The sequence below is a fragment of the Anolis sagrei genome, chromosome 4 (assembly GCF_037176765.1).
Source record: "Anolis sagrei isolate rAnoSag1 chromosome 4, rAnoSag1.mat, whole genome shotgun sequence".
Classification (NCBI taxonomy): Eukaryota; Metazoa; Chordata; class Lepidosauria; order Squamata; family Dactyloidae; genus Anolis; species Anolis sagrei.
In genome coordinates this window covers 83,083,591-83,095,675 of record NC_090024.1, presented here as the reverse complement: position 1 = coordinate 83,095,675, position 12,085 = coordinate 83,083,591, and the positions used below count along the sequence as shown (strand labels likewise).

Genomic DNA, 12,085 nt, shown 5'->3' with positions numbered 1-12,085 from the left:
TATCCACATCCCAGAGGATACATTCCTGTATTTCATGTAGATATTCCAAACAGTAGGTAATATTGAATCCTGTTGAATGAACAACTTCTGGTGAAAGCATAGCACAGAGTTATTCTGGAGGACCTAGGAATGCATAGAGGAGACATACCATGTCAGCTATGAGCAAATGAAACCATGGATACTGGTCCCACAGATATGGGGGTCATACTATACATATCTCCCATATAGATTGTGAAACGGAATTGGGACAAGGTGACATGTTCATCAGTACAATTCAGCTGTCATTCCAGTGATTAATTCTTGTCCCAAAAAGGCAGTTTATACAATCCAAAATTGCAGAACACAAAGCAGAATGAAAAACTGCTGTTTTGTGTGGCTCATTTTGAAGTGAATTCTGTAGAAATAAATGTGCTTTGATTCAAAAAAAGATGAGCAGTACATTAGCATAAGTCAGTACAGTTTTATTTAATAGCAACCTATGCCAAGTAGGATTTGTTTTGGGAAGGCAACTGGGACTAAAATAATATTTAAAAACTGCCACAGCTTTTACAACATTGTTTGGATAATTAAACTAAAATAATATATATATTGTATATATATATATATGTACATACTATAAACCCCTCCCCCGATGCAATAGTAGTATTCGGTTAATGGATTTTCTGAAAACTCCAGGCCACATTTACACCACAAAACTGATGGGATATTTTCGTTAAGGTGCTTACTAAAGGAACTTTATGGAATGTCACAAAATATACATATGTGCAGAATATCATTTCATATTTATATATGCATATTTTAACTTGATAAAGACATGACAGAGATTGCTAGAAAATTTTATAATTTCTAATCCATAAAATGAATTTAAAATATTTGATATAAAACATCTAGGAAAAAAAATGATCAAGTTTAATTTTTTAAAAACACAATATAGAAAACATTTCCAGTTCTTTTCTTAAGCATTAGTTTTTTTTTTCCTTAGGGTTGGAGTCCATTTTGCACACCTCACTAAGAGGCCATGTGTGCCAAGGAACATTTAAACAACTGTGCATAGTGGGAAAGTTCAGTCACGCGGTCTACCATGTCTTGTAGGGACGATGTGCTTGGATAATTCAAGGCTGCCACCTTGGTGGACATGACAATGCTTTTAAGCAGTTCACAAAGCTGGTTGCTGGAGTTCATGATGCTATTGCGTATTTCCTGAGCTGTTAACTGCCGGCTCAGAGTGTCCCCAATGAATACCAGTTTATGGGCACTCAAGATGACAAACTTGCTATGGGCAACAAAGATCCTTGGTGGCTGAGCGGCACTAATGCAGCTGAAGAAGGCATCAATGGCGTTTAAGAGGGAAATGAAATGAGTCTCACATTGGTCCGAATAAAATAACAGTAACTGCCTTTCTTGGGAGGCTACCAGGCTGTTCACAGGGTGAAGGCTTTGAGGTGGCTTCCACTTTGAGATGTCGTTTTCCACAGGTTTTGTGATTTCTTGTTCCAGCCACTGGAACTGATTCAACTGAAAGGCAAGCAAGAGAATCAATGCCAGTGCAATACTAGCAATATTTGACACAGCAGCATTCCCTTGAATCTCAAACTCAGGCATTATGAATGCTCACAGGACTAGGGTCCCTGACAGATTAAAACATGTCTGAATGAACCTTGTGGTGTTCAGAAACACAATGTATTTAACAACTAGCTGAGATCCTTCATCACGTGACATAGCTCTGAGAGAAAGAGGGCTGAGTTCATTATCGCCCACTCTGTCATTCTCCAGCAACTCAGAAATGACCATTTAGGAGTATGCAACTTAAAAGGTAAGTTTTGGTATCTTGCTATTACATCTTTTGGACACTACAATTGCACAACTATGAAATGCAATAGTTGCAAATCAGACTTAAAAGGTTTAGGTTTCCCCTTGAGATTAAGTCTCGTGTCTGACTGGGGGAGAGGTGCTTGTCTCAGTTTCTAAGCTGAAGAGCCCCTGTTGTCCGTAGAAGCTGCCACGGTCATGTGGCAGGTATGACTGCATGGTGCACCATTACCTTCCCTCCAAAGAGGTACCTATTGATCTACTCACATTTGCATGTTTTCAAACTGGTAGGTTGACAGAAATTGGAGCTTACAGTGGGAGCTCACCCTGCTCCCCGGATTTGAACCGCCGAGCTTTTCATCGGCAAGTTCAACAGCTCAGCGGTTTAACCTGCTGCACCAGCAGGGGCTCCAAATCAGACTTATGACATCACAATTGCGAATACAGTGTGAGCTGTTTGTTTGTTTGTTTAAAAAAAGATTGTCTCTTTTGGATTGTAAGCCTGTGAGCAGGGATTATTATCTCTACATCCACATATACATCTTGCTTAATACATTTTGACTGCAATTCCTGAACAAGAGGTTCCTGTTCAGGGATGAGCTACTCTGTCGCATTTCATGACAGCTCTCACTTGCTCCAACTACAGTTTACACACCTGTCATGCTTTGCAAAACCATGTAACCATTTGACATTCCAGCTTATAACTTCCTCTGGGCAAAAAGTGATACACATGAAAGTTGCAACTATATCTGAGGGAATAAAAAAGTATGCCCCAAAAATTTGTGCTGCCAGGAAAACTTTAAAAGTTGTTGTTATTGGTATGTTTATTTATAACCCACTTTTTTCCACAAAGGAGACTCAAAGCGGGCCAAAATGACCAATAGATGCTTCTAATTTTATTTCAGGCCAGGTTTGGGGCACTTCTGGATGTTGATGTACAGCAACTCTCGGCATTTCTCAGGTTTCGGTGAGTTGCCGTCCAGAATACCTAAAGTCTGACATAGTCTAGGCCAGTGAATCTATTCATTATTTCAACAGTATTTTGCTGTGGTCCTTTTTTTTTTTATCAAAAGAGACAGTCCTGTGAATATTCTGCACAGCTTTAATTTTGCCTCTCCCTTTCCTTTCCAGTCCTTTTTGGTGCTGCCTCTTTGATCTCTTACCTGATGATGCTCCAGTTGCATCTTGTTCTGTTTGATGATATTTTCCTTTTCTAGCAGCTCTTTCTGTTGCCTTTCAAATTCTTCCTTCCCCTGGATAGATATCATTTTAGAAAAAGAAGCTACGTCATATGAGTAAGATAACGACCAATCTATTAGCTTCGTTCTTTATTGCACAGCTAGATAATTTGTGTTCTCAAACTACTTTTTAAATGAACATGGAGAAGAAAATATACGAGAACAGTAAGAACTCATGGTTAGTACTGAACCTAATAAACAAAACTGTACAGAACAAAAAATGCTTGTCAGTAACAAGGAAAGCAGGGAACTCTGTGTTTAGGTTTCTTGCCTTATGCTATTATTGCTGTTGTTGTGGTATAATTGCTAGAAGACTGCATCCAGTTTGGGTAATGCCCCCCAAACCCAAACCACATGATTTGGGGAAGCGGGTTGGGAAATTTGCATCAGAAGATACGCAGGGTACTGAAATGGCCAGGGAGTTGAAATAGGATATGGGCATGTTCTTGCGCAGTCTACCATGGGCTGAGACACGATGGCTTGACCCTATTTCCACATTCCACTGCTTTTTCATTTGTTATCAGATATACTAAGTCTGCACCGCTAGTGGTTATGGTATGTTGAGAGCTGTGAAATAGTTTTTCTACGCTTTTGCCAAGCAGTGACAAGACAGTTCCACTCAAGCAATCCTGCTTGCTGGGGAAGCTATTATGCTTCCAGATGTTGTTGGACTGCAATCCTCAGCAGCCCTAGTCAGCATAGCCAATTGTGAGGAATGATGGAAACTAAATATTAACTTTAATATAAACTTTAATATAAATATAAATTAAATATAATCTAAAAATTAACTTCACTGCAGGGATATTAGATTGTCCCCCTCCCTTTATTCCAAGTGTTGAAGATACTCAAATTTCTAAAGATCGGTAGGGATTGAAAAAGAAATAACATTTTTGGCAATATGTTCATTTTAATAACTGATATCCTGCCTAATAGGGATAATTTCAGGTATTTCCAATTATCTAGATCTTGCTTTATTTCTTTCAATTTCTGTTCATAATTTTCTGTTCATAATTGTGAATTTTTAGCTGTCAATGTGAGTCCCAAATATTGTATTTTCTCCACCACTTGTATTTCCGCTATTCTATTGAGTTCATCTTTTCCCTTTTGTGTCATATTTTAGTTAATATCATTGTCTTTGTTTATTTATTTTCAAACCAGCCACTTTACCATAGCCCTTGATTTTGCTCAGCCAATTAGAAATAATAATACAAATTAGATCATCTTATTTTGTAATTTTCCTTATTAATTTTTATTTCTATTTTATTTCTATTTTATTTCTATTAAGTTCTGGTAATGTCATACTGTTTAGCAAGATTTCTAAAGCCATAATAAACAGCAGTGGTGATAATGGGCATCCTTGTCTTGTCCCTTTACAAATTTTGAAAGTTTTAGATTCTTGTGAATTTATAGTTACTGGATACACTTTTAACAAGATGACACCGATGATTAGATGTTTTAATTGTTTTATATTTGTTTTTATATTGTTATGTTGATGGTTTTAATTGCACGTTTATGGATGTGTGCCATCGAATTGTGCCAACCTGTAACCCACCTTGAGTCACCATAAGGCTGAGAAAGGCAGGCTATAAATATCGTAAATAAATAAATAAATAGTTCTAGAATATCTGGTGGGCCATAAGTTGCTTATTTCATAAGAGAGAGGTGAACCCCAACAACTTGACTCGCATGAAGACATACTAGTTACTTATTTGGAGCTGCTGTCCAAATAAGTAACTTTTCTAAGGTATGGGATTTACTAAAGCTAAAGCTGAATGAAAAAGAATAAGAGTTAGTAGATAGGAAGAGAAGAACCCTGCTTATAAGCATCTAAGACAGTGGTTCCCAACCTTTTGTCTTCCAGGTGTTTTGGGACTTCAACTCCCAGAAATCCCAGCCGGTTTACCAGCTGTTAGGAATTGTGGGAGCTGAAGTCCAAAACAGCTACAGGACCAAAGGTTGGGAACCACTGATCTAAGAGAAATAAAAAGAAAGGAGTAGGCTTGATGTAGCCAGATAGAACTCACCTGCAAGTGCACATAATCATAATCGTCCATCCAGCTCTTTTCTGAACCATCGCTGCTGTTGCATTGGTAATGTTGGCCTTTAGAAAGAAGTGGAGGCAAAGAAGTGCAGTTGTCCTGGCTCTTGTTTCCAGAATGAGACATCAGGGCTTGAGGATTGTCATATACATAATCCACAGCTGGCCCCATGCTTTCGGAAGCATTCTTTGTGTAGGAGCTGCTAGGCCCTTCCTTGAAGAGCACCTCAGCATTGATACCGATGCTGGTGGTCACTTGTTTAGCATCATCCGGTATTGTCCGTGCCACCATCACAAATCGATCCAGATCATCACATTTGTTCTGGGGCTTGTTGCGGGCCAGGACGTTCAAGGACCAGCTGCAGTTATTGAGGTCTTGGCTAGTCTGGTTCAAAATCTGATAGGAATCTTCCAGTCTCTGCAGTTCCCTCCTCAGCTTACTGTGGAGGCTGAGTTCTGAAAGGAAGGAAGCATTGGCTGTTGCCCCTTTTGCAAAATGAAGATAATCAACTAGTGATTGCTCCACCTTGTCAATAGCAGTGTGGATCTTGTTGATGTGCTTTTCCATGTACTCGTAAGACCGCCATTCAGGAGTGACAAGGGCCATTAAACTGGAGACAGTGGTCTCCACTGTGTTCTGGTGCCAGTAAAGTCTTTCTATGGCTGTGTCAGGATCCAGTGCTAATCGTTTGTCTTGAGAAGGAGTGGATGAAAATGATGATTCCTTTGAGGTGGTGGAAGATGTGGACATATTGCTCCTTGTGCTCCCCGTACTAGAAAAAGACAACCTGTTCATCCCATCAGTCACATCCTGCATTTTTTTAGTGTCCTGGCTGACCTGTGGAGGTACATCATATACACCTTCTTTTGATTCAGGATTTAGACTGTCTCCAAATTCCAAGGGCTGCACAGGGAACGGGACTCCTCTGGGAGTGTCATAGACATCACTCTGGGGAGCAATCAGCTGTCCCACAAACTGAGTTTGGTGGCTCACAGGGACATCATAGACATCTTGGGGATGTGGTGATAGGCTGGAAGAGATGGGTGGATTGCAACAACATTTTTGCCCGGGTTCTTTTGTAGCTGCTTTGGGTGTGGGGGGAGGGACATCGTACACACCCTCCGGTCTTTTTTCATGCTTTATGCAAGCTCCTGAATCTGGTGAGCATTCTCTGGAATCATCTTTACATGCCGAAGGGGGAATGGCATAGGTCTGGAACATAAAATGCAATGCTGTGAGTGATATGAGCAAAGCTGCCATCATAAGGAGAAACAGGTGTCATTCAAAGTCATTTCTCAAGGATGACATTTGCCAAAGAAGACAAAAGAGATGGGTTGGATCAAGACAACAGCCAAGAAAGCATACTATTTGCACAGACACCAACCAGATGTGTATGGGAAGTTCATCACTAGGGCATGACTGCAAAAATACCTGCCAGCGCCTGTATATCAGTCAATGTATATAGGCAAGCTTATCTCTGATGTATGAGAGAATGTATTTCCATCATGCCTAGTTGTCACTTATGATGATAGATATTCCCTCCATATACAGAACATATTTACAGTAAAAACAAATGGACATTTTGTTACTGTGACATGATCTCTGGCCAAGTATTGCCCTGTTGCACACTCCCTCTAGGACAACCTATCTATAAAAATCACACAAGCTGGGATATCATTATGAGGCAGTATCCCAGTAGCAGGAAGACCAACACTGACATGGGATGGAAGATCATAGTCCACCTGATCTTGACAATTCCCCTGTAACAAGTTATGTCTTGTATGCTGACTATATAAAAGCGAAGTTTGTTGAGGTGCAGTACTATCAAGGTCAGGTACACCATACTACGCACCATTTTTATCCGATAGAGCATTGTTTCTCAACCTGGGGGTCAGGACCTCTAAGGGGTCATGAGGGGATGTCAGAGGGATCACTAAAGGTCATCAGAAAACACAGTATTTTCTGTTGGTCATGAAGGTTCAGGGTGGAAACTTTGGCCCAATTCTATCATTGGTGGGGTTCAGAATGCTCTTTGATTGTAGGTGAACTATAAATCTCCGCAACTATAACTCCAAATGTCAAAGTCTATTTCCCCCCAAACTCCACCAGTGTTCACATTTGGACATATTGAGTATTTGTGCCAAGGATTGGTGAGAAAACTTCAGTGGAGACACCTTTCCCCCATGATAACTCTTTCAGGAGTGAATTTCCCTTCCAAGGAATAGATTTCTCTCGCTTCCTGTTGTCACCCACGTTCTTAACTGTGAGTCATTTGTAAGTCGGATGTTTGTAACTCAGGGACTGCTTGTATTCATTTTATGTACATGCGGCTTGCTCACTGTCATTATGTTTGGTTTACTGTTTTTTTATGTTTTGTGTATATTGTTTATATGCTTATATGTTTTATACTTTATTGCTATGTAGTTTATTTTATTGCAACTTGTATCTTATTTTATTGTAACCTGTTGTTTGGGTTTGGCCTCATGTAAGCCGCCCCGAATCCCCACTGGGGGAGATGGTGGCGGGGTATAAATAAAGATTATTACTATTATTATTATTACAATATAATGGTATACAATATAGTAATATTTAATACTGATACTGTACTATGCTCTTTTTTTGTCGTGTCAGGAGCGACTTGAGAAACTGCATGTCTCTTCTAGCGTGAGAGAATTGGCCGTCTGCAAGGATGTTGCCTGGATGATTTGATGTGGGAGGCTTCTCTCATGTCCCCGCATGAGGAGCTGGAGCTGATAGAGGGAGCTCATCCGCCCCTCCCCAGATTCGAACCTGTGACCTGTCGGTCTTCAGTCCTGCCGGCACTGAAGTCCTGCCGGTTTAACCCACTGCGCCACTGGGGGGGGGGGCTCCATACTATGCTAATAATATAGTATATTGTATGTATATATCTTGTAAGCTGCTCTGAGTCCCCTTCAGGGTGAGAAGGGCTGCATGTCGTAAGTAAATAAATAATAAATAAATAATAATTCACAGGGTCCAACCAGATTTGTTGAAATATGGCTCGAAACAGCATCTGTCATACAATTCACAGCATAAGAAGCAGGCTGTAGTTAACAAAAATCAATGGCTTATTGTACCATGTAAATATACCAACTGACTCTAATGATCTTTTTGATTTATGCTCATGTGGTCAAAGCTTCAACTATAATTACTTCTTGATAGAGGGCCAAAGTTGACAAACTCTTCTCAGATGAGGCAGAAAGATACCATCAGCTAACTGCATATGTGTTGCTTTTAACTCTAATTACAAGACTATACTTTACATAAGACTAGTAATTATGCTCCAAAGTTTATCTCTGTTACTGTTTTTTTTAATAAAATAAAATAAATGAACTAAAAGCTTGAGGGTGATGTTTAAAGGGCTGGAGTTCAAAGCACTCCCTGCTCTTTCTCCCGCCTCCTTTCTGAGCAAAATTTCCTTTTTGTTTCAACATGCCTTCACCCTGGTATGAAATTACATGTTGGCTCTAAAAGGCAGAGTACTAGGCTTACCCCTTTCAGAGGTGGAACATCGTAGACCCCTTGAGATTTCACATCACTCGTTTGAGCTGCTTGCCCGGCACCTTTAAAGGACACAGGGGGGACATCATAGATCTAAAAGTGAAGCAAAAGAGAAGCATCATGAAAATGGGCTCTTCAAATTCATCCATCCCACCTCCTTTCTCTCAGCAACTGGCATGTATTCTCTCAGTTATTTCTGTAACAAACAGGATGAGGTTTGGGTTTTGCTTTGTGCTGCTTAGCTTTTTAAACTACACACACATATTAAAGACATTTTCCACAGAAAAATGGTAGGACCAGATTATTAATTCCTCTCTTTTTGGACTTTGCTGAAAGACATAGTGCTTTGCCAAATGACCAGAAGCAGAGCTAAGAAAAGTTACTATTCCCAAAATCCCCTAGACATCATGGCCAACAGTTAACGGGCCTGTCCAGACAGTATCTTTATCCAAGGAGTTTCTGCAGCAAACAGGAGGGTGGCCAGATGCTGTTCCCTCTAAACGTGGAAGCAATAACTACAAAAGGCAAAAAACGTGAGATTTCCAAGGGCAGGAATATCGTGTTTTGAGCTGAATATCCACATGTTTGAATGTCTGTATGTCCCTGCAATTGGAAATCACAGGTTTTTTTAAATCTAGGTTTGTTCCTGGATTTTCGATGTTTGTTCCTGATTGGCTGGTTTCTCAAAAGAAGGTGACACTTGAGTAGAACACGAAAAAATTCTTTGTGTGCCAGAAACTTTATGAAACGTGTTGAGGGCACATGTTCTCTGGCCAGGACACAGTTGTGGCCCCCTAGTCAATGTTGTACATTTTTTCACAAGAAGAGCAATCAGAATCAGCCATGTATAACCCAGGAAGAGCACCATGTTTTTTGATGCCACAAGTACACAACCAAATCTGCCTGGAAAGATGGCCAGGCAGCCAGGAAAACTCTGTTCCTGGCTTGAAAGTGTTTGTTCCTGCTTGATTGTGTAGTGCTGACTTGGACAGAAGTGTTCCTACCCCATAAACTTCAGAGCCGAGGGGTCACCACTGAGAAAGCCCTGGCCAGGACAAAGTTCAGAACTTATGCAGTGATTCACTACAGTGATTCTTCGCATATCCTCATATCCGCATCTTGAAGTTAAAAAAAAAATGCCAAAGTTTCCAGCAGAAGTCCCATGGTGGCCATCTTGGGAGCTTCTAAATTTCGCAACAAAGCATCAAGTCTGGACAATGAAAGCAAAAATCCCGGAACCAACCAATAGGTCTGTATGCGGACCTCTTCTAAAGTGCCGGGATTGTTTGCCCCTGTGTAAAACCCGTGATTTAATGTTGTCTAGAAGTGCCCAAAGAAACAACAATATCTGTGAACTAGTCCAAATGTAAGCACTGATCTGGAGCACATTAACTATGTCCCAATGCAATAAACGCCACTGGGCTTGTCAGGGAGGATAAAAATAGAACGGGATATATTTTACTCCATCCGTGCCTTGGCCTGGGAGAGTTCACAAAATTAAATCTAAACAATGAGACCTCTGACACGGAGCTCCATCCTTTGTAGGCTTTGACGTTTGTAATTTATTTTCACAGAGCAGAGTGGACTCCCCTCCTCTCTCCCTCTCCAGTGAAGTATGAGCACAGCTGCTGATGGTAATTGATGCCTAATCCCTAACCATTTTCATGAGGTGTGAATTAACTCCCCCACCCCACGGTCGCATCCTCACTCTGTTCCACTGAGATCAGCATTTATGTGCTCCGTTTCCCCTGCCTGGCATCTTAAGAGTTCTACTAGCACTTTGCTTTGAGTCCCAGCAGTTGGAGAAAGAAGCTGATTTCAAGATAACCTCCTTTGGAGGCATAATGGATGTGGCTGAACCAAGGGGAAAGGAGAAGCAGAAGAATTAGAGAAGGAATTGGACCCTTCTGATGTTTTGGTCATCTGTTTCTATTAAATGGTGCTGGTAATGAGCAATTGTAAGGGATTGTGGGGATTATCATAGAAAACAACTGGAATGCCAAAAAGTTCTTTTTCTTAGGGGTGGATCTACATTGTCCAAATAGTGTAGTCTGACAACACTTTAACTGCAGGACTCAATACTATGGAATCCAGGGATTTGTTATGTGGTGAGTCACCAGCAGTCTTTGGCAGAGAAGAATAGAGGACACATAAAATGACAGTCCCCATGATTCCATACCATTGAGTCACAGAAGTAAAAGTAGTGCTAAATTGCATTAAATGTACGGTGTAGGTGTATCCTTAGGCCCCTTTCATACAGCTGAATAACATTCCACATTTTCTGCTTTGAACTAGAATAAATGGCGGTGTGGACTCAGATAACCCAGTTCAAAGCAGATATTGTGGGATTTTCTGCCTTGATATTCTGGGTTATATGACTGTGTGGAGGGGCCCTTAGGATAGTGTTTTCCAAACTTTGGGGCTCCAGATATTTTGAACTTCTGCTCCCAGAATTCCTAACTATTGGACAAGCTGGCCAGGGTTTCTGAAAGTTGAACTCCAAAAGACCTGGAGGACCATAGTTTGGGAACCACTGTCTTAAGATATTTCATGAGTTAGCAAACACTCACACATGTAACCTGCAAAGCCATTGTTTCTTTCGGTTCCAATTCCTATGGAATATGGTGATATGACCTAAACAAAGGAGGAGCCGTGGTATTCACAGATGTCTACAAGAAATAGCATGGATATATAAAGAACATTGGAAGGAATTGCTAGATGTATTGTGTAACTGGATTGCTGCGAAGGAGTCAATTTAGTCCAGGGGGAAATCTAACATATATGTTCAGTGCTACAACTGATATGTTTATCCCTGTGTACACATTCTTCTTAGAACTCTTTCAAGGACAGGGATGGGAATTGCGAGACCCTCCAGATGCTGTTGAATTGCAATTTACAGAAACCCTATCCAGAATACTGATGATGAGGGATGCTGAGAGATACAGTTCAAGGATATCAGGAGCACGATACCCTTTCCTCCCCAGTGGACACAGGAATGAACATTTTGTTTTTGGTAAAGTTGTCTTTGTCCTGCTCCAATTGATGGAAAAATGCTACATCAGCCCTACATGGCAAATGTTACCTAAGGGACATTTTCCTCAGCCGCCCCCAGACTGTGGAATGACCTGCTGGAACTGATTCAAGAGCTGGATATGCTGTCTGAGTTTAAAACAGCACTAAGGACAAGTATCGTCTGGCAGGCCTGTCCAGATGATTTTTAAATTATGTTTTGATTTTAATATGCACTGGTTTTATATGTTCTTTTAACCGTGTAATGGGTGTAATTTGTTGTTCCCAGCCTCAGTCCACAGGAATAAGTGGCTAAACAACAACAATATACACACAAATACTAGACCCTGGAAAAGTCATTTTTTGGACTATAACTACAAAAATTCTCCCAGCCAGCAAGGACATTGAAGGGAGCTTCCCCAAGTTCTGACAAGTATACTCTTTTTCCATAAAGAAGGATAATGGCTA

General features: G+C 40.6%; 1 protein-coding gene across 2 annotated transcripts in view; it reads right to left on the bottom strand.

The window, feature by feature from the left end:
- Window positions 1-440: 440 nt before the first annotated feature.
- NEDD9 (neural precursor cell expressed, developmentally down-regulated 9) overlaps window positions 441-12,085 on the bottom strand; it is a 75,676-nt gene continuing 64,031 nt past the window's right edge. For both annotated transcript variants that reach the window (XM_060774811.2, XM_060774812.2), the window contains 4 exons: window positions 8,600-8,701; window positions 5,072-6,298; window positions 2,973-3,062; window positions 441-1,515 (listed from right to left, as the gene is read on the bottom strand). In XM_060774811.2, coding sequence (XP_060630794.2) covers window positions 1,009-1,515; window positions 2,973-3,062; window positions 5,072-6,298; window positions 8,600-8,701 — 1,926 coding nt within the window. In that variant the 3' untranslated portion in view covers window positions 441-1,008. The remainder of the gene's footprint in view (window positions 1,516-2,972; window positions 3,063-5,071; window positions 6,299-8,599; window positions 8,702-12,085) is intronic.